This window comes from Pithys albifrons, chromosome 8, assembly GCF_047495875.1.
Source record: "Pithys albifrons albifrons isolate INPA30051 chromosome 8, PitAlb_v1, whole genome shotgun sequence".
Lineage (NCBI taxonomy): Eukaryota > Metazoa > Chordata > Aves > Passeriformes > Thamnophilidae > Pithys > Pithys albifrons.
In genome coordinates, this window is record NC_092465.1 from 21,671,968 (window position 1) to 21,695,801 (window position 23,834).

At 36.6% G+C, this 23,834-nt stretch overlaps 1 protein-coding gene across 4 annotated transcripts in view; it reads left to right on the forward strand.

Annotated features, from left to right (window-relative positions):
* RAPGEF4 (Rap guanine nucleotide exchange factor 4) overlaps positions 1 to 23,834 on the forward strand; it is a 155,396-nt gene that overhangs the window by 8,639 nt on the left and 122,923 nt on the right. For all 4 annotated transcript variants that reach the window (XM_071562028.1, XM_071562023.1, XM_071562022.1 and 1 more), the window contains exons 2-4: positions 3,764 to 3,906; positions 4,988 to 5,076; positions 13,387 to 13,533. In XM_071562028.1, coding sequence (XP_071418129.1) covers positions 3,764 to 3,906; positions 4,988 to 5,076; positions 13,387 to 13,533 — 379 coding nt within the window. The remainder of the gene's footprint in view (positions 1 to 3,763; positions 3,907 to 4,987; positions 5,077 to 13,386; positions 13,534 to 23,834) is intronic.

Genomic DNA, 23,834 nt, shown 5'->3' on the forward strand with positions numbered 1-23,834 from the left:
TTTTGATTTAATAGAGCTGTCCAAATTTTTAGATTAATCTATGGTCTTATTCCATACATTGGTCATGAGCTTTCAGAAACAGGAGTACACTTAGGAAAGGACAGAAGCTTTAGCAGAAAATTCAGGGATAGCTGAAGTCTCACAAGAATGTATATTTTAACTTTGTATGCTCATGGATATGAATTTATAACTCTGCAGCATCAGCAGTGACTGGACACTTCAGTAGCATATCAGCATCAACGCGACAGAACAGAGTGAAATCCTCACAGCACTAGAGTTTAGCAGAGCAGGACTAAGCTCAGTGAGACTGAACAGCAGTGATGATCACAGAGGAGTGACTTCAGGTACTCTGATATGGTACCTGGCAAAGTCTTTCCAGAGGCTTTTGGAGCCATGTGGGAGGTGTAGGGAGATTCACCTTGGGGTTAACTTTTGCAGCCCATCTCCCTGTTTTGAGGATGGTTCCTTTCTGGATTAATGCCACTGCCTTCTCCAAGTGTGACTATAGTGAAACTAAAGCTTGAATAGTTCTGCATCTGCCATTAGTAGTACTTTTCTAATTAATAGACTAAATCATTAGTGTTCTAAGGACTATATTACATTAGCTGTTTAAATATTATTCCAAACTCTGTGTTACAAAAAAACAAGTTTACAGCAATTTAGTAAGACAGCTGTGATGAGGAAATAAGTTTACGTTGTCCTGTCTTGATGTTGTTCCAAGCTAGGCAGCTTGTACTTAGAAAAAAAATTTGGCATAATAAATAGATTAATTAATGTTAATATAATGATAGTGACAAGTTATGATCATTTTGTTAAAAGATGGTTTGTAGAAAGTGGTCAAAGTTTGCCTGAGTTTTGTGGCAAAGCAGTTAATTAATGCCATGGTGCTTTATTGTTCTCTTGCTCTCTCACTAATACTGTGCTTTTGAAACCAGATCTTTGTCATAGATTATAAACACTTAATAGAAATGAGTTGGAGTGCTACTAATAGTACAGTTATACCACAGTCTGAAGTTTTTACACAGGGCCACATCAGCTTGGGACACCTGTTGTTAATTAATTCCTTACTCCATGGCATTCAGGATGTTTCCCAGGAGACCTGAAAAAAAAATTTGTTGTCAAACAACTTGAATCCTAGTCATTTTTATGAATAAGAACTCATGATCTTAACCAAACAATTACAGTAGATATTTTTCTTTGTATCTCACTTGAAAGACATGAATAAAGGGTTTTTGTAAAACACAGCTGGAGGAGAATGTACTTTTTCTAAGGTAAATGAATGGTTAAATCATTCACTGAAAGCCTGTCTCAAATTCTAGTTTTGTTTCCAAATGTGCTGGATCAAAATGTGTGCCCTCCCAGTAAAGTTATTTGTGGAAATATATTAAACCCAGTAAGTTTTGAAGAAAGGTTTCTGGAACAAATGGCTTGCTTAGTAGTAATGAATTATGAAAAAGCATTGTAAGGAATAAACAATTTTGGGATTACTACTATGTGTATATCTTAGTAGTTTGTATTCGTCTTTTTGTTTAGAGCATGTCTGTGGGTCCCTCTTCAAATGCCCGCTTCATATACTCTGACTGCTGCTAACATGAAGGGCTGTAGCTCAGTTGCCTGCTAATGTAAGCCACTAGGAATACACAACTTCAATTTGTCTTTCCCCATAAACAAGCAGTTTGGTTTCTCACTGCTGTACTGAAGTTTAAAACTAAAAGACTACTTATGAAAATGTTTGTCCCTCCCTAATGACTCACTTTACTGGGGTCGTGAAGCAGTTTCATCAGAAGAAAGAGATTTTCCTGCAGTCATCTGCCTGGCACAAGGCACTCCTTGCTACAGGGACAGCAGTGCTGATTAACCTGATGCATGCTGTTTGCTAACCGTTTCCTTTTCTCATATCTGACTGCATTGAACTATTAAACCAGTAAACCTTGAGATCCTACAGTCAATTCTATGCAAATGAATGACTTGAATGGAGGGAGCTGTGAGCAGTTGTAGGAATGAAATGGTCTCAGACACAGTTTTTCTAGGAAAGGGGGATATTCTGAGAAGGTTCTCACTTTTTTTTTTTTTTTTGTGTTGAGTTTTACGAGTATTTTTGAGAGTCCATAAATTAAGGGAGTTAGTGATTCAAGGGCTAGTGTAGTTTGGGTAGGGATCTTGTATAAGTGGATTTTATATCTGTTTGAAAGCTGCACCTCCTAATCTTCTTAAAAGGATTTTGAGTTAATGCTTATTAGTACTTGTCAGCTAGTGCACAGCCAAAAAAAAGGAATGGGTGAAAATCTTGCTTTAAATATTTCAAAAGAGAGCTGTTGTAGTTGACTGTGGTTTTGAAGTGGTAGAAGGATGTCACTGTGATGTACAAGCAACTGCATACACCAGAGAATTATTATTCTTATCTGTACTTAATAAGGGTAAAGTGGAGTATAAATGAGGATAGACATTTAATTCCTCCTAGATGTAATTTAATAAGAAAGATGAGAGTAGGATCTGAGTTTCTTTCCTGAGACAAAGCTCTGGATTCCTTAAGTCTTTGATTTCAAAGAGGAATCTTTAAAAAAAATCTTGTTGGAAGGAGTGCTTACACTGTGCGTGTAGCAATAAGGTGCTAAAGATAAGTATTTGTGAACTTAGTCTTTGTTCATTGTAGCTACCTGAGTTCTGTTCATTATAAGCTCATCCACTGGCTAAAAGAAGATTTTTGTCAGTAAAACTAACTAGCAGTATTTGAGTGAGTGATAGGTCTAATGATCACTGACAGTTGTCTGTCTTTATGATACACCTTTATACATAAATGATTTGTGCATCTGATCCAGCATGATCTCCTAGGAAAGTTCTATGTTTTGTTCTGTGCATGGTGGTAGGCATTTGGACTGTTATAAAAAATTCTTTCTAATGCTGTCAGCTAGTGGTTGGCTTATCTGCTCTTTCATAACACTTGGTAATGACATTTAAAATGTATGCTGTAGAACTGTTTCACTTTAGTTTCATACATATGTAGTAGTTTTCTGAACCTGCTGAACTGCTGGTCTGCATGCTTCATTGTTGGAGGGAGTTCTACAATTTCATTTTTCTTGAAATCTTGTTTTTTTTAAAAGGTATTGCTCATAGATTTTAAATATTGTAAACATTTTTTACTGTTACCAATTAAGAGTTAAAATTCTTGCTTGCCTATTTAATTTGTCCAACACTAAGAGACAGGAACTTTGTGAAAGAGAATATACTTATTAAAGTTGTCTTTCTTGCTTGCAAGTGAGAAGGGAAAACAGAACAGTCAAGTCAGTTTATACTTGGTAAATACAGAAGAGAAGCTTGGCTATAGGAGTTACTGTGGGTATCTAAAGCTTTTCATTTAGCCAGATAGAGAAGTTCTGTTTCGGGCACTGATTCCACAGGCCTGTTGTATGTTTGGGCATTTGTCTGTTCATGTTCCCTTACAAGTCTGAACTGTAAATTGTTGTAAGGATTTCAGGATAAGGACTGTGTCATATATACTTTTACAGTGATTGTTATAGCAGAACTTTGGTGCTAAATGGACTTCTGGACATTGACAGTGTTGAAATGATAAGAACCATGTCAAGTTGATAAAAGGCTGTTAGGATGTTTTGAAAGGGTTTCATTATGTAGCTGTGAAATGCATTTTAATCAGTTTATATTATAGTGTGACATTTAGTATAAATATTTGTATGTTCAGTGCATACAGGTGGACATGTTTCTCTGATAAAGCCCTTGAGAAATTTTGTCCTTTGTTTTCTTGCAGACCTTTGGAACGTTCCAGTGAAGATGTAGATATAATTTTCACACGACTGAAAGAAGTGAAAGCTTTTGAGAAATTTCATCCAAACCTTCTCCAACAGATATGCCTCTGTGGATATTATGAAAATCTGGAAAAAGGAATCACATGTAAGAGAGTTTCGTATGATTATCTATTTTATGTAGATAAATGTGGGGGTTAGGCTGCCATTGTCTTTAGGAGATGGATGAGAGTGCAATCAGTGGAACAGCCATGAAATGTTTACAATCATAATCATGGGGCAAGGCAGGACTAAAGTGCTGCTTGCTCTACAAATGCAGTGTATATCGAATCTATGGTAACATGGTGCACAGGTGGTTGTAGGACTCTACCACTGTTTTGTTGAAAGATTACAAGCAGGTCATTGGACTTAAGCCTCATTCTTCTCTAAATGTATTATTGATCTCCTTTGTGGGTGCCTTGTGCTGTCAGGGGCAAAGGTGTATCACCCAGGCATATCACTAATAGCATGTGCTTTCCAGTCACTGGATAGCACAAGCCAGCCTTGCAGAGCTGCCTCTTGCTGCGGGGTGCTGTGTGCCTGCTCTGGCAGCGTGTGTGCCAGGTGTAGGTGGACAGCCGTGCTTGGTCTGTGAAGCTGAGCTGGAAATAAATGGTAATCCTGTGATGAAAATGTGTACCAGGGAAATAGCTGATGAAAACCTGTGATATTAGTAGAGTCTCAGATACACCTCAGGTAAATCTGGCAGATAGCACTGGTGTTTGCTTAGAGTAATAGGAATTTTGATGCTCTGTAATCACGCAGCTGGAATGCCTGGACATCAAAGTCCTGCAGTTACTGTTTTGCCAGAACTCTTACTGAAGTCAGTAGTAGTTGTGTCTGCATTGGAAGATTATGAATTTGAAAGGGATGTTGTTCAGAAAACCATTGTTCTGTTTTGTTTTGTTTGTTTTGTTGGTTTATTCACTAAGCGAACAGTCAAAGAGGTGCAAACTGTGGAGAAGCCTGAAGCAGTTCTATGTGCTCTCATTGATTCCTCAGTGTATGGACCAGAGTACTAAAATATGTGATTTCCAGTGTCATTGGAAATATTATTGTAATAGTAAAGAAGTAATCTGATATGGCAAACTATATAGTGACTGCAGTATTGGGAATACATGGGGAAAATGTTTGTTACTGTTGTTAAACTAAAAACGATAGCTCTTATTTACAAGATTTCGTCTCTCCAGTATTCCGTCAGGGTGATATTGGGACGAATTGGTATGCTGTTCTGACAGGATCACTGGATGTGAAGGTTTCTGATACCAGCAACCACCAGGTAAAATAGATTTTTCTGTGAAACTATCTAGTCAGTAGTACAAAGAAAGAATATGATTTACAGTGACAGATATTGTTCAGATATACATTGTACAGATATTTTGTCACATCACAGGCTTGTTTCTCTGATTGTCTTTTAGTCTCAGTTGTCCTTTGTGGAGGCAAATCATGCCATTGATTTCAAGAAAACTGAAATGTAATGCTCTGGAAAGGGGTCTACATTTTAATATGAAACAAGACTCCTCTGTCTTTTCTAATAGTGCCGTATGAAGTTAACCTGAAGATCCAAGAGTTGTTAATTCATTCCCTAGAACTATTTGAATTCAGTTTTTGTTTAGAAAGTTCAAACCAAACCCACTAACAGTGTAGTCTGATAACAGGATAATGCAATCTTCAGTGAAAGAATGAGGAAGTATTATAATAATAGCAGAGTATTGGAACTGCTGCCATATTAGACCAGGAGCCTGAAGGTAACACCTGTTCAGAACAAGAAAAATTCTCCCCAAATTCCAAGCAGTTTCTCAATACCTTGATGCTCCTGGATTTACAAAAGGTAGAGTGAAAAAAAATGCAAAAGGATGAGACTTCTTCGGGAGAGAGTCTGCCACCCATGTTTTCAAATGTCATGCTGACAAGTCAAACACTTCTTGCTGTGAGCTTTGTCTTCTGGGAAGGCATCATGTCCCATTCCCTGCTCCTGTGCTTGAGATCTGTGATTGTCCCATTGTGTGGCTCAGCATGGGATTATACTTCTGACATGGGATTTGTGCCCTCACATGAGTGGTATGGGTACCCAGGACCTGTGTAGCACTACCCATTTTCCCCACCTTGACTGAATATGGCATGTGTAACTTGGGTATTCTTTGTACAAAGTTTAGCTGTTTAAAGAGGGTTTCTTGTTTGTAGCAGAAATTGGATTTTTTCACTTTGTTGAGCATTGCATCACCAGGGAAATTGGGTTAGAATGCAAGTCAAGGCAGTGGTTAGTAAAGAGTCTTTCTACTTCTTGCAGTAATATGATAGATACAAGAGGAACTTCTTTCATATAATTATTTATAGCATCCTCTTCACTGTTCTAAGTAGAGATTGATTGAGAGTGTAATTAGCCTAATTTGAGCAATTCTCGGCATGGCCTGGCTGTCATTGGTATTGTCACAATTTGGAACAGTACTGGGCTCTTTCAAGACCCTTTTCTGTTCAGGTCTGGAGCAATCAGGAATATTTTCTGATGTTTGCCAAAAGATGGCACTACACTGTTGTTAAGGATCAATGCCCTTTACTGAATCATCTGCACAATCTGAGTCTGGAAGTTAAATTGAGAATCTGTTTGGAATGTTGATTTGTTCTGTTAGCTGGAGTATGGAACACTTCAGATGTTTAATGAATATAAGGTAAATATTTTTTCTGCTTGTTTAAGTTCACTTCATTTTCCTGCCAATATGAAACTACAGAACTACAGTTCTAGCTATAGAAATTACATTCTGCAGTAGTTTCTTAACCTCACGTTTCATTCTCACAAGAACAAGGAACTGAATTCTTACCACTGCCTACTTGCAGTAGGGCACAGCCTCACTGCCAACAGGACACCCGCTCATGCATTTACCACGCACATCTGGATAAGTTTGGTGTTTGGGGAGTACTAAATGTTATTTAAGTCCAATTTTTATTCTGGTTTTGCTCCAGCTTGGGGATTATACTGCGTCTCTTCTTGTCCGTTCTTGGTCTCCTGCTCCTTCTCCTGCCTGTAGTTCCTGGGTGCCCATTCCAGTCTTGTGTGTACTTCATTGTTGGCATGACGCTCTTCATTCTTGGGCTTGAAGTACTTGCTAGCACTCCCTGCCTGCTGTGCTCACTCCATAGCCAGATGGTGGAGGAAATACAGTATTGTACTGCTGTCAGGGCAACCCTGACAGACTTGGTTGTCAGCAATGTGCTTCCAACTGGGAATGGGTAACCTGTGCTTCAGCTATGGGGTGCTTGTAACCTTCCCTGCAGCACATTTTCCAGTAACATCACTCAGGAACCAAAGTTTCCTTTGCAAACTCATAGTAATAACTAATTGCTCTGCTGTTGCTATTATACCATCAATGGCACTTGGGCTAATGAGAAACTTCCAGCAGGGAAGAAGAGATGAAGTTTACCTGAGTTTGGAAGTTCATAGTCTCATGTAAAAGTACAGGATTATGTCATCTTTTTAAGACAGAAGCTAAGTTTGTATCTAAGTTCCTGGTGGTTGAAATGTCTTTAGACATGATTAATAAATTAATGACATCTTTTAATACTTAAGATGAACAGGAAGTTGTATTAGATGACCTCCTGAGTTTTCTTGCAGCTTGAATTACCCTATGCTTATATGATGATGCCTCCAGTGTTAATGTAAATATGGAAAATCAGATCTCTTTACTAAAAATGAGTCCCACTTTTACTAGGTGTTTATCTGTCTGCATGGGGAACTTAAATTTCATCAGTGCTGGGATTTAATGTGCTAACTCTTTATGCAGTCTCCTTTGGTGTTTGGTAGCTTTCTCCTATTAGAAGTGCAGTAAAGTTATTGTGCATTTGTTGCCTACTAAGAGCGTCATAATGACCATTGTTCCTCCAGAGGTACGTAGTTACATGTCTTACACTAGAAATGCACTAATGGATCAAGACTTCAGTGTAACTAGTGAGGTGTTAGTTCACACACATCTTGCTGGACATTAGCTTACTCATACAGACGTCTGATTTCTCACGGAAAATATTAGTAGTGGTGATTAGGACCAAGTTGAGAATTCACATAGAGAAATATTGACATTATCTATTATTTGATAATATGATATCAGGAATCATTGAATCTACTGATTTAAGTGCTTTAATGAAGACAAACATGTATTTAGGACCTCATAATGCTTTGCTTTCATACTGGTTTGCAAAAATCCTTTCTGACTGCTTACAAAGCTATGCTCTGTCACAAGAGGGCAGTGTTAGAACACGTAACAAACCGGGTGCTGGCAATGCTTGGTACTGAAATGGCTATTCTGAAAATCATATTCGACTATTTGCCAGATACCTGTTTTAAAAAGTTTGGCTGGAGAAAATGTCTCTTTTACTGTTAGTTTGGTTCCACTGAGATGGTAAAGTATGCTAGCTGCTGTTGGTAATTTCATTTGCCATTGGAATGGATACAGAGATCTGACAGGATTACCTGCCCAGTACATCCTGAGTGGTGTCTGGTCTGCTTTCTGTGCAAACTAATTATAAATTTTCTGCGTCTTCAACAATCAAGGACAGACTGAAGAGGACTTTTTAAAGGTAAAAGTGTCCCACTGTGAATTGCAAAGGTAACTGTAATGAAGTGTTTTGGTCTTGCCTCAACTTGTTTGTAGCAAATATCCTAATAAAAAGTGTATTTGAAAGTCACAGAAAGACTGAATCACAGACTATTCTGAGTTGGAAGGGACCCACAAAGATCATCAAGTCCAACTCTTAAGTCAATGGCCCTCACAGGGGATTGAACCCATGACCTTGACATTATTACAACCAAGTTTTAACCAACTGAACTAATCTCAGGGTCATAGTTAAGTCACCTTTAAAATAAACAGAAAATGCAGCTTCTCCAGAATTTATCAGAAAAATGTCTTTACCCTCAATTATGAACAGATTCTGAATTCAATTTTTTATTTGGTACCCAATGTTATGACTGAGATATATGGTAATAGAAGTTCCTCTTAGAGATATTCCTGGTTAGATATTCTCATAAAAATACTGCTGAATGCCTTGTGTATGTTTAATTTGTGAATTCTGTTTTGAAAATAAACGTTGAAGGATGACTGTTGGCAATATTTCAGAATAAAGCTGGGAATAAATGCCATATGACAGAAGCATCAGTGTTACGCCATTGTTAAATTCTGCAACATTGTGATTTAATGAATTAGATTCACAGACTTTTACCCAAAATGACTCAGATTTATATTGCTATCTGATAAAATGTGAAGGAATGAAGAGAAGAAAGACAAAGACCAAATAGTAATTTGATCTGCAGTTTTGCTGTAGTTTGCCAGCTGAATCATGGTGTGCACTGGGGCCTATTGCCAGCTTTGATGGAGTTTTTTTAAGCTGATGGATTTTTAAAAACAGACCAAACTGAACACAGGGCATTGACTTAACAAATAATTAGCCATTTTTAGAAAAGCTTTAAAGGAGGACCTGTGAGTGCTTGGATGATACAGCAGTGTCAGTTGTAAGAGGATGCAGGGGGGTGAAAAGCCAAATAAGTCAGTGGGGTTGCTGAGAATAGTGACTGTGAAAAAAAGAGGTTCACATGTCCATGTAAGAAATGGAAGAATTTCATGGCTGTTTGAAACCGAGGACAAAGGAGGCATGTGATAAGATGGAAGTGGCAACAGGGAAAGGGATTTAAACAGGAAAGTTTTTTTGCAATACTGCTTTCTAGCATGTAAATGCCATTATGTATGCATGTAAATAGCCATTATGTATTTTGGTGATAACCTATGGGAAGTTGTGAGATAGGTTCATACTGTAATTTGTCGTGTAGTGTAAATATGCCTGAGCTAGCTTTGAAGTGTTTAATTTCAGCATAACTGCTTTACCCACTTTGGCAGAGATTGGCTAGACTAATATACTCAGCTGACAAGCTGGGTGTGTTGGCTCATGCTCAGCTCCACAGTGTTGTGGTTGTGTTAATTTTGGTTTTGAACTTAACTTACTGAAAGTTAATATAGAAAAATCATTTCATTTCTCTCTGCCAGGTGACCTAGGAAAAAGTCCAAGACATTGCAGGTAGTTTTTGGAAGATCAAACAGAAAGGAATGGAAATAATGAATGTGTTGTTACGGTACAGTTAATCTGAACCATATATGTTTTAAGTAGGTACTAGAAGAGAATCTGGCCACAGTCTTTCTAGAAGCATAATGCCTCTTTGAGCAAATCACCTTGTCTTGTGTAGGTGGCCTAAAATATGTTTGCAGACTGCAGTTTTAGCAGAGAATAGTATTTCTGTTATTGTTAGAAATAGTTTGGTAAGGATTTACCACATGAATGGCTGAAACACTTCAGTAAAGGTAATAGAACAGAAAAAGCACTTCATAGGTAGTTTACTTTCATGTATATCCTTGGTTTCTCATTATAAAAGGAAATTTTTGCTGATAACAAACTGAACTGTGTCATAGTAATAATAAGCAAACTTCTCAAAATGCCAGCTTTTGCAAATCTCCAATTAAACATGGAGATGGTCCCTAGAGGGACACAGGTGCAGAAGTGAGATAAAGGTGCAAGGTGTGAGAAAATGATGAAATTAAAAATAAACTAGCTACATCAACTCCTTTATAAACTTAAAATGTTGAATAAACTAAAATTTCAAAGAAATGTCCTTAATCCCTTTGAGCCTACACTCGTAGTTTTTCCCCTATTTCCTTCATTTCTCTTTCAGACACTAAGATTTTCTTTACACATAGTACAAAAATTCTGTTTGCCAGGTTGAAAAACAAAAGGTGTCACAAGTCAGGGAGGAGCATATGGGAATGAGCCTTGTGATGGTGGGGGAGGAAATAAAGTAGAGCCTTGTTTCTGATTTTCATCCATTCCATAGAATGATCTTACAAATTCAATAATGTTTTAGATTGAGAGGGGTGTAAGAGAGAGGTTTAACAACTCTTTCACTGCATGTGTCTCACTTGGCAGTAAGAGTGAGTGAAACTGAATACACAAGCAGCCTCTGAATGCTGCCATTTTATAGTGTGTTCAGAGGACAGACAGCAATGGAAACAATCTCACCTTTTAAAAGTCTCTCATACTGCCTTTTAAATAGCTGTGTGAATGTTAGCTGGTTACCAGCAGCTAGAACCCCCTGCTGCTTCTAGGACTGCAGAGGGGAACAGCAAACTGAGTTTTGAGCTGCCCGCAATCCTCCTGAAGTCTACACTGAACAGCAGGAGAGTCTTGAGTGTAAGGTTAACAGGCCTAATAGGAAGAACACCTGTTCCCCCAGGAGGCTGGAGATGTAGAAACAAGGGGCAGCGAGAGAATGGGGCTCTGAAGTCTTGAAGAAGACACATGGGCCTTCGCCATAGCTACATGTGAAACTGCACCTCTAGGGAGAACAGTGATGGATGGGGAAAAAACCTGAAAGAATTTGATAGAAGCTAAGACTTTTCTTTAATGAATGGAGACAGGACCATTTCAACCTCTTGGCATAACACCCCACAGTGTTAATTTATTTCTCCTGCTGAACAGCTGCTTCATCAGAATTTCTCTTATAACATCATTCCTTATCCAAGACCAGTACTTTTCTTATCTCTGTTCTGTCTTTAGAGATATATTCTTTAGGGTTGTAAACAGTCAAAAGAAGGTGAAGTGTTTCAAATGGATTCTATTTTTTTGTGGGGAGGGGGAAAGGGTGAGAAAAAGTTGGAAGATATAAACACTGTTTATGATCCACCTAATGGAAAAGTTTCTTTTATTCCAGGCTTTTTGATTGTCCTGCCCTAAAGAGAGTTCTTTTATCGGAACTTTCTAGATAGATTTGAGAATAATGTATTGGACGTCTGGAGATCAGCTCTGTCTGACCAGTAGGCATGTTTTCTTTGTAGCTCCTTGGAGTGCAGTTGTGAGTATGGTAGCACATATATAGTGTTTCAGCTCTAAAAGGTGATCTTGTTAAGGCAGAACTTTAATGTACAAGCTGTATTGTAGTCTGTTTGTAGAGACTTTTATTTAGCTGCCTAAGTGATCATTCCCAAATATTCTTTCTGTTAACAATACCTGTTCATATTTGCCTTCCTTGAAAATTTATTTCTGACAGTGGTAAATTCTTCCTAGATCTTTTCTGAGACATAATTGAATTTGTTTTCCTGAACATATAATTTTATATGGTAACATTTGTGTAAAAGCAATTTTCTATGATTCAGGGAACTGGACTATTATGGGCTTTTGTCTTTGTATTACAATTATAAAGCTACTAACTTGATCTTAATAACATTTGCCTATTACAACTTATTAGATGCATGAAAGGAAAACAGTGCAATTTTAAACACAACAAATGATGCTGAAATATGGTCATGCATCTCTCTTAGATTATCAACCAAAAGGATCACAAAAGTTTCTGCTTTGATTTTTGTAGACATTTCATGAATCCTTCATATTAGGATTAAACTATATTTCTCATGTTGTATTAAGTAAAGCTAGCATGTGTTTTTATATGTTTATGTGTATTTGTGTGCACATAGGATTTCCTTTGTCAAGTAGAGTTTGTATGATTTTAAATTTTTAATGCTGTTGCTGTTTGTTTTAATTACATAACAGTCAGTTAAGGCCCAACTTAGAAAAAGATGTGTAATGTTCAACTTCAAGCCTGTGCTCAGGAACATAGCAACTTGTCAGTCTAAAATAGTACATGTATCTAAAGATCTTGATTCAGCAAGTTCTTTAATTGCTAGCAGTCTAATTTTTTGTCTGCAGTAGCTCACAATTTTTATTGGAACTATTACAGAGGAGTTCTTGGCCAAGGGAGATTGATTTAGGTATCTTTCAATCTCATAAATGACATGTGCTCATACAGACTTTTGAAATGGCCTTTACCGTTTGTTTGGGACCCTTCTGAATACTCTGTACATGGATACATCTATTTCAGGTTGTTTGGACTTTAATAGTTTCCTTGAAATCCCTGTTTTTTGTGAAAATATTTTTTTGGTCTGGTACTTAATTGGCAAATATCCATTAGCAATTGAGAGATTTACTGGCATTTTCAACAGAAAGGCCAGGAGTTGGTTTAACTGTACAGCTGTGTTGCTCACAGACCTTGTATAACAAAGAAATGCATTAGAAATGAAAGAGGATATTATAATTGAAAGTTATGTTGACTGAGAAAACATAACAGGCAAATTTTCTTTCTGATGAGGGTAGCCTATGTAGGACAGAAATTATTTTCCAAGATTGCATTTTGACTCTAGTTATCTTCTCATCACCTGAGATTTCTCAAGATCTCATCATCACAGCAGTGTTTAGAGGTAGATGAATGGAGGTCATACTTCCTTCCAAACGTGAAGGTGACTCTTGTGTTCTCAGCTTTGCAGAGGGAAATGACTAATTCAGCTGAGGGTTATAGAAAACACAAATCCAACTTGTTACCACATTAGTGCTTCCTGTGTTGTTAATCAGCATTTGATTTTTTTTTTTTTGTTTGGCACTTTAACTGATTTTCTTTTAAAGCAGATTTGCTGAAGAATCTTAAGGTAATGCTGTTGGAAAATGTGACACAAAGACTCTTGAAACATCCTGGAATATTTATATGTGTCCTATTTGTTTTTGTTTAAAGGATGCTGTGACAATATGCACTCTGGGAATTGGAACTGCTTTTGGAGAGTCCATTCTGGATAACACTCCTCGCCATGCCACCATTGTTACCAGAGAATACAGTGAGCTCCTTCGCATTGAGCAGAAGGACTTTAAAGCACTTTGGGAGGTAAATTCAGATTTCTTTGCAGTTAATGCAGAAAAAAAACCCTTAAAAAGTTAAGTGTTTATAATGAAATAAAAGCACATTTATAACATAAGCAAAGTATAATTCATTTGAATTAGTTTGGGAAAAAAGAGAAGTTTTTAATTCTCTTTAGTACTTCATATTCTGCATGATTACATATTCCTGTATTTCTGCCTTGTAGGCCTCTTCTAATGAAATAACTCAGGTGAAGTTTCTGATAGAATTTTTGTATACTGCAGGTGTTGCTTTCTTAGCCTTAAACTTGCTTTTATTGCCAGCATTTATGAAGAGAGTTTATCCTTAATATACTCTGAAATTTTAAATTATTTTCCTTCACTTCTGTCTCATCACCAGCAGTAAGGGGTTTAGAATTTGCAGATGGATCAAAATCACTTAAAAATTAATGTACTGATTACACGTGAATTCCCTTAAAACTTTCCTTTCTGGAGAGCACACTGCTGAGGTTCTTCATTCTATTATCTGCATGTACTTTGGTATCCAGAGAAGACTTCATTAACATCTTACCATAGAAAGTTACTGAACTTGAATCTGTCTGCATTTTTGTAATAATTATATTTGGTTTGAGAAGTGTTCTGGTTCCTTTTGGCCTGGCCTACAGTATTGCCAGTTTGTACTGCCAGCTTGTTTTAAATGGTGCCTGTACAAGTGTTGATGTTGTGTAGAGCTGTCAGATGGTGTGACAGTGTCGTAAAGTTTCAGGTCTAGGGACACCAAATATATTAAATTAATAGATGCTGGTTGTAACATTTTAGTTCAGCTTCTCTCCTGAAAGCAGACAGATGGATTTTTTTTGGTTTTTTTGGCTTTCTTTTCCTGAGAAAGAGCAGTATTATACTCCAAATAATTGCCCCAAAGCAGTAGTAAAGTCAGTATCAGAAAAAAATAAAATCTATAACTAGCTACACTGATAGAGGAAGCAGCACTCCCATCCCCTGTCTGCAGTGTTACCTTGGTGCCGTTAAAGGTGCAGCATGACCAAGGGGTGAAAGACCACAATGGGAATGAAACATGCTTGCCATTATTGCTCTGGCAATATCAGATATCATTCTTTGAATTGCATAGCCATGACTTGTACTGGGGTTTTTTTGGCAATTTCTACAGGTAAAATACAAGACTTTACAGCTAGTAAAGTCTGGTAGCAAATGTGAAGAATTTGGAAAGGCAATCTTCTTCTGCAGTTCACAAATTTTTTCTCTACAGCAGCTGCTTTATAGTTTTAGGCCTTGACATTAGAAGATGAAATATGCCAGAGGTCTCACCTGTTTTAACACATGCAGTACTTGCCAGTGGTCAGAAATTTGAGAATGTAAACAGTGCTTTATAAGGTAATGAGGGAGGAGAATAAATCCAGTTGTAGGTTTCTCCCATAGCATTTTTTTAACAAAATCACTTTTAATTGATATAAGCACAGTCGTTTCTCCTGTGTATATGAATTTTCTGCTAAACATTCAGAGATTGTTGTTTTCCTATCAGGGTTATTGGAGGAGTGGATGTTAAGTTCCCTTCTTAAAAATTTTGAACGTTGTAACATATTTGGAGTTAAGACAAAAGTGCCAACATCTTTGGCTCTTTAAGCATCAGTGCACTACTGTTTCTAGCAATTTTTCTGATTATGATGAAGTTTTTGATGATAGATGCTTTTGGAAAAGGTCATATGTGTAAAAAGTATTGGGAATGATCATAGGGAGCTTTAGCACACATCTTGTATGTTGCAGCTTTTATAAAATTGTGCCGTAGAATATGTTACAAATGCTGCAGGTGTCAGTCACAGACCACAGTTTAGGTTTGTGATTCTTCTTTGCCTCTTGTGCTGTTTTGTAGTGAACTTTTGATATATTTTGGTGTGCTTTCTTTCAAGGAGGCTATCCTTGTGGTCCTAAGAAATTAGGTCATGAAATACAACTTTGCTGGTTCATCTAAGGTAGAACTGGTTGTTTTTTCAAGGCAATATTTATTTCCTTGCAGTCTGATAATCCCAGAGCCTGCATAAACTGCAGCTAAGGTATTATAAACAGAAAATGTTTAAAGCAGACAGAAAATTATTTAAGAAAAATCCCCTCAACTATACTGGCAATAGCAGTAATAGCATATGATTATTGGTGTTATTGTTGCCTGAAGAAAAGTAAATACTTTTCTAAAGGGAGACATTTTTATGTTGTGGATGCTGCTTTATTCTCTCTGCTTTATCCTAAGATTCATCTTTGCTGTGATAGTCTGTATTGGGAAATTGTTATTGGTACCACGATGTGCTGTTCAGATTTGTTTTAATTTGTTTTTCATGAAAACCCACACAAAGTCAAGAACAGATAATAGATATTTAATATCTGTGGTACCACAGAAAAATGGGAAAAGGCAACAATGTCATTACAATCCAGATACAGTAAAAACTAAAATCTACTGCATGCAAATTTCAACTCACCAACTAATGAAAATTTAATTCATGAAAGAAGTAATTTATTCAGGAAAAATCCTGTGGAATAATTCCAAAATAATGTAATACTGTATTATAAGAACAACCTAAATAAATTGCAGCATTGGAATTCTTAAAATTGGTTACTGATTTTATGTGTACAGGATTGTAATGATTAATAATTAAAGTGCAAAAATACATTTTTGGTATGATTTTTTCATTTTTTGTCCATTTTTCTCCAGGAAACTTTCTGTGGAAGTTTACTCTTTTTCACTCTATGGGGGAAAGAACAAATCAAAACTCTATTAGCCAGTTTAAGATTTTTGACCTGCAGAGCATGGAAAATCCAATACTGCAATTTTTAATATTCTTTGTAATTTTTAGGTTGTGAACATAACTTTGGAACATGAACTAACATTAATTGATTCAGTATTGACATTAATGTGTTGTGCAACTGATCTGAAATCCTAGGACTAAGAGCTATGAGCTATCTTCTTTTATAGTAAAATTTTGTTAATACTGAAACTTACTGATGAATTTCACATTTGCAACAAATGTTTTTCTACCTCAAATCTATGCAGTTCTTTGAAGGACAGATATTTATTTATACTGCTTTTGAAACTTTTAGTGTATATTCTGAAACTACATTTGAAGAGAGAGAAAGATACAATGCACATCTATTTTAATTATTTCTAAGTTTAGAAAGAATTTTCAGAATCTCTGAGACTTCATATTGTGAGTTTGTAGAGTTTTTTTGAGTGCTGTTTAAATTGAAAACTGACTTACTCTGTATTAGCTGTATTGCTCTAAGAAGCAATTGTATTGGTAGAACAAGTTGCAGGTCAGATGTGGCTTATTGACAAGTTTATTAAACAATATACAGCAAAGGTATTACTTTCTTTGTGTACTATTTCAATTGAGTCTATACCAGAAAGAGAGAGATAGCTACTACTAAATAGACTTTTTTTTTATCAGTGTTTTTCTGTCATTTTTATAAATTTAATTACTCTTTGAAGAAGAGAGAGGATATGCTTTATCAGAAGTATAGTAAGATGCCTTCTGTAATACACAGAACCCCACATTCAATGAGCTTTTTAAGTACAGAAAAATTTCATGCAACCTTCATTTCTAACAGTCAGGGAATGCTCGTGAAAACAAATGATATTGTCCTGAGAACAACAATTACCAGTTAAAATGACCTGATCTTGTCTCTAGTGTCTGTGTCTGTTGCAGTAGCATCATCCTGTTCGGACACATCTGTTGAACTCCTCTGCTTGCTCATCCTTTGTGGCTTCTTGTCTGTCAACGGCTGTTAAAGCAGATTAAAGATGATGAAATCTCCGGTGAGATTCTCACACAGCTTAACACTGTGCCCTGATGAAGGAGCTCTAGGAGGTTGTAGGAATCATTGGGATGTGCCTTTGTGGACCAATTGTCCCTGGCTTTGGTCTCTGAGGAGCACTGACAAACAGGAAAAAAAAGTTACTTGTTACTTTTAGAACACTGTAGACTTCCAAGATGCTATTTGTGTTGATAAGTACTTGCTTTCCTTCTTTAGCATGGGTAAGTGGGATTGTGGTGCTAGTTACCTTGCCTGAAAAAACTATTCCAAAGCACAAAGGAAAATACATCCAAAAATAAAGCAGAAGGCTATGCATGAGGAGCTCTGGTCATGCACATCCCTTTGGGTCACTGGCTTGCTCCACCCCTAATAGCAGATTCTTTTAAACAGAGTAGGAGTGAAGTGAATTCATTTGAGCTGTGTGATCATTACAGAAGTTCTCCATAGTTCATTCTCAAGCTTTGTCCTTTTGTGCAGTTGCAAACTGAATCAAACCCAGACAGGAAGGGAGGGAATCTGCTGAGAGGTGACTTATTTTTAGAGGTCTTTCCTACCACAGTGTATTACTCAGCCTTCCTTGGATAACAAACAAATAACCAATTTCCTTTTGTGTGGAATAAGGTTATGTTTGGAGTTACCGAACATGCCTTGAGAAACATTTCAACTGGAATAAATGAAGAGCAGCCATTGCTTCAGAATGCAGTAACTTTGGAGAGAGAGAGACTTGGCCCCTGTAAGGTCAGAATGACTATTTTAATTTTTTTTTTTTTAAATTCATATTCAGCAGCATTTACACATCTTCTAGTCTGACAACTGTAGTGTAACTTGCTTCTTGTTTTTGCCCACTAGTATTAATTCAGTAGCCCTCAGCAGACATCACTGCTCTGTAATGATGGCTTTGAGGGAAGCAGCTTTCTTACTGGCTTGGTTTTTTGAGCATTGTGAATGTTAGTTTTTAACGAGGTAGTTTAAAAACTGATCTGTCAGAATAGAAGAAATTTTACATGCCATTTCAGTGGAATGCTGTGTAGGAAATACATGGATGAAATGGCTGTAGCACTGTTCACTGAGGTTTCTGAATAAAGCTTAAGTTCATCAGAATTGAGACCACAGCTCTCAGTGCTTTTGCATGGAATATCAGTTTGTTGTTTTAAGGTCTATCTAATCATGTCCTTCATATCACGATTTAATCTAAGTGTATGCCTCATTTCATGTACTGGGATTATGGCAGTAGAAATTAAGAAGGTACTGTAAAAATACACTCCTTAAAATACACATGTAAGGATTTTCATTTGGTTTATCCATTTGGTCATATTGTAAGTACATTGTTTATCAAAGGATGTTACTGTATCTCATGTGGTGGTTTGCAGTGTAATGCAACAGGCAGCATTTCAGGGAGGTAACCTTTTAGTTGCCTTTGGCTGTTGGAAAATATATGTTGCATTGTTACTTGAAAATGTTCTTGCTTCTTTTTCCAGTAGACTCCTGAATACTTCAACATGTTTAAGGAGTATCTCATGTAAATGTCAGTACTTCCTAATACACCTTTTCACCAATGAGTATTACATACTAAAAAATTCTTTCAGATTCATTTGAGTGAGAGATTAAATTTGATCTGAGAAATGAAATACTGAAATGGGGGAATCAAAGAAAAAAAATCAGATTCATGTCCAGCCCCTAAACTATCAGATTGATTTATGGTATACCACTCTGCCCATTTACTGCCCAGTAATCAATTGCAGAAGTCTCTGTTCTGATTTACTGATTTCCCTTAGGCAAACATAGTAGAGGTATAAAACTATAGTTAATAAAATACAGAATATTTAGCTCTGCAGCATGGGTGATCATGTGATTTAAAATACTGAAGTGCTTGGAGACTCACAAAAGTATGAAAAGGTGGTCATGAAACACTCGGCTGTCTTTACCTGCTTCATGTCACACTCTCCACTGACTGCTCAATGATTCCTTGATAATTTGTCTCTTTAAAGGGGTTTTATTTAAGAAATGTAAAAGTGATCCAATTGTGGTAGCCTTCATTTTCAGTGTAGCTGGAATACTGTGTTCACCAACCTCCCAAATAGCCACCTTGTCAGAATAAGAAAGAATTATTCCATGTTATGAGACACAGAATACAACACAAAAGGAAGATGTGGAAGGACCTCAGTGTGTGGAATGTGTTGCTTTATGCTGTCTGCAAATCTTCAGCTGATAACCAATTCAAATTTGTGTGCAAAGAAACAGATCTAGTGTGAGAGACATTGAAAAATGAAGTGATGATAGGCAAGAAGGAGATTTTTTTTTCCTATAGGAACACGTGGTAGGAGGAGGAATATAAAAGGTCCCCCTGCCCAGCTTTAGAGTATGACAGTAAACACAGAACTGGCAAGATGTGAGCAAAGCTTTGAAAATAGCTAACATCCCACCTTCATACCTTCTGTGTGAATACTGATAAACCAGGCAAGTGAGTAGCAGGGAAAGATTCCAAAACTGTTATGCCAAGCAGTGCTAAGTAGCACTCTCAGTTTTGCTGGTGTGAGCTTGAGTGTATTTCAAGTGAATACAGCACAACTGCTTTGATACACATGGAACTAAATGTGGGCAGAGTCTCACCTTTGGTGCTGCTGTTTATTGGTTTTAGCCATCTTTGTAATGTGCTTCTAGGTCTTCCTTCTTGTTTTACTGTGTCAAACATTTGTAATTTTAACAAGTGTTGCTCTTTCTAGTTGAGTAGATTTTAAACAAGTATGAAACAGCATTTTATCCTCAGTAGCCAAACATGCATCAGAACAAGCCATGTTTGACAGCATAGCAACACAATGACTGCTGCTTTCATGTAAGTGTATTAATCTCTTCATAGTTTGAGTGGTTGCAGATTTTGTGAATACTGTTTTTGACAGTGTTCTAAGGTAACCTTCCTGGCCACTGTCAGGAACTAGATTTTTCACTTCAGTAATGCAGTCTTTCTCTTGGTGTGATATGCACTGATGGAAGTGTACAAGTGTTTTGATAGAGCCTTAATATGTTATGTTTTTTGCTAAGTAATGGCATCATGGCTGAAACATTCATAATCAATAATGGTCCACACTGCTTCAGATAATTTGCCATGCCATTTTGTATGATAATCAGTATGGTCAGTGAGGCAGAATTCTTGCAGAAGATCCAGTTAGTTTTAACTTTGTGAGTGTCCCTTTCTTTGTTGTTCTGCTTGGTTTATGGTGACAGACAGTGGCACTTCAGACACCCCTTAAGCAACTGAAAATACTGAAGAATAACAAGCTGACTGGAAAGGCCTGATCTTTCCTCATGTCTCTCTGGAACTAACTGTCCTGATGTATGTTCTTATGTGTCATCCCTACAAATTGATTTGTGTCTCAGTCTCCCAGTTTATTCTGAATTTCAATAGCAACATTTTGTGACTCTATCACTGATCACTGGGTGAGATGGAGTAAGGCTATGTAGCTGTGATTTCTCTTAAGCGACCCTACCATGTCATTGCTTTTAGGTGCAATTCTGTATCACTGTAATAATGACTATCACACTGAAGGCCCTGTTGAATCCTGTTATACTAGACAAAATATGCAAAAATCTATTGTCATTCCTATTTACAGCTCATGTAAATGTTTATATGTTTATTAGCACTTCAAAAGCTATAAATTATATTGCAGAAAGCTTTGAGGATTCTTCCTTGATAAAAAGGAATAGAAACATTCAGAAAGCATGTCAGTCTCCCTGTTAAGTAATGCCTTTATTGGTTTTCTCATATTTTATCATGGTTAGAGGTAAAGTTGAAAAATACGAATTGATCTGATTTTCAAGAAAGTAAATTATTTTGATTAATTCTTAAAATATTTAAATTACAGAAGAACATCTGACAAACTGAAATGCATACACTTTAAGTCTGCAGATGTTTTCAAGCTGCAATTTTTCTTGAAAGCTTTACTGCCAAACTTGCACTTTCTATAACCAGCTTTTTTATTAGCAAAGAAAGTGCTTTTCATCCTCAGCAGATTGTATTATTAAATATGGTATCTCTAAGCATAATATGCTAAATGGCAAAAACATATATTGCAAAACACAACTGGGAGCCTGTGAATATTATTTCAGAATACAGACTTCTGGTCTTTCATTAGTTCATTTTCATTAGGTAAAAATATCTTTCATAGAAGAATCATAAGATTTGAAGCTTAGAGAATAGATTCTGGCTTTTTTCCCCAACATACATTTAAACTATCAAGTATGTGTCTGATTCTCATCTGTCACAGAGAGAAAAAAATGCATAACAGAATTATGTCTTTGCAGATACATATGTGTATATAATCTGCTATCTATCTAATCAGAATTGTATCTTTGCAGATATTGTGTGTGGATATGTTACTGCATAAATTTAGATTTGCCTTGTCAAACCTCTGTGTCAAATTGCCTGGTTGACAGTGTCCTTTCCTGAAAATACAAAAAAAACACCCCAAAACCAAGTGATGAGCTGTGTAGGGCTTTGCTTACAGTTCTCAACTTCTGGATTTGACACAGAGCATTCTTTACCATGAGGTCATATGTGAACGAGGTTATTTTGAAGATTGCCCCTTTCTGATCTTTGTTCAGTGTTATCATCTCAGTCCTTTATGTCTTTTCAGATGTGTTGTGCTTTTTCTTCCTTACACAAGAGGTTAATCTATTATTACTGTTTGCCTCCAGGTTATTGGGAGAAATAGTAAGCCCTTGGAAGCTTCCTTTTAACCATGAGTTTTTGTTGCTTTACAGCAGTTGATGTGGTTGTGTGTGCTATAGAGTGTGTGCATCCATTCTGCATTTGAATGGGTGCTTTCTGCATGTACTATATAATGGGTGAGGCAAATAATGAGATACCATTTCTTAGATCAATGGATATGTTTTAATATTGACATTTTAACAATCCATTATAGCTTAAACCTGCCTGCATTAAAAAGGTTTAGAGATCTTTGTCAATGAGATCTGTGGCGGTGGAAGATCTTATGCAGATTGATACAAACTGAAAGCAAGGCTTATCGTATCATAATATATATTATTACTTTTGAGTCTCACAGTCTTGTGTAGTTTATAAAATATTTTGTAAAAGTATTGTATAAGTGTTAACTATAGGTAGCAAGAAAAATAAAACCTACAAGTCCTATTTAGTGGAATGTAAATTTTTCCTTCCTTATGGAGGCACTCTCTTGAATGAGCATTCAGCAACTTAAAACAAGCCAAACCTCAGACATTATCAATTTATTAGGCATATGGATTAATAAATGGGTTCAAAAAGAGAATGTCCTTTGCTTGCCTTAGAACAGTTCTGGTAGATGTCTTTTCCTGGTTATAACCAGAGCTGTAAGGTTCAATGTTTGCTCTTTCCCTTAGTCTGGTTCCTCCCCTCTCTCCATACTGAAATCAGTATCATACTGAAATCAGTGAGCAGTGTGAGATTTTAACACAGGTAATTACTCATTATTTTTTTTCCTTGTATAATATAAGGCACAGGCTGGTGGCAGTAGATTTAAATTCTCTTTAACCTTGTCCATTCTGTAGTAGTTTCTATCCACTGACATAGCTGGTGTGATGTGAGAGCAGAGGCTTAAATCACTCAAATGATTTTGAGGCTTACTAGTTAAGGGATGCTTAACAAAAGGGTCAGCTCAATACTTGCACTGAGGTAAATTGTATCAAAGCCTTACAAACTCTAGGGATCCCAGAGGTACATATAAAAAGGAAGATATAGAAAACTAGGAAATGAATATGGAATATTTCTCCCGTGTCAGAAAATAAGAACTGCAGGACTCATTCCCTCATCTGTGCTGATTATGGTCAGTCCCAGATGTCAAGAAAAGGAGATTTAAAAAAACCCCAGTAGTCCCTGTACTTGTTCTTGAATCAATCCTTCTTTCAATCTGAGCAGTAAAACTCCAGCAGTTACAGTTTTCAGGGTTAGTGGGTATTGCTCTAATTCCTTTAGTTCAGTTAGCTACAAAATTCCTAGATATCTGTTCACCAGCAATGTGAAAGGGACTGCAGGCCCTCAGAAATGTTTAAATCTCAAGGGGATTTAAGGAACAACCTGTTAATGAATAACGTTTTTCATTTTGATGAATGGTTGTATATGCCACAAATATCCAAGAACAGCATGTAAGATGTGGTGGCCTTCTAAGAAATGTGTTCCATGTACTTTTAAACTATGTAATACATTGGATGTTCACAAAATTTTTGTGTTTTCTTCTAGTGTTTCTATTACAGGCTGTTGTTGAGTGCAGTGGTTTAGCAGAATATGTAGATTCATACCAACAGTCTGATGTGATGTTTAAGGCTCAATTTCATTATCCTTCATCCCATGCCTGATTAGGTAAAACCATTAGTCTGTATTTCCCCTGAACTCTGCTTAAAATACTTTCTCGGCTAAATCCCAAGTGAAGTTAAAGCTGAAATTCACAAATAAAAGTTTACACACTAAGTATCTTCTGACTGAACTTTGTTTGTTTGTTTTAAGTGACACTGATAAAATAC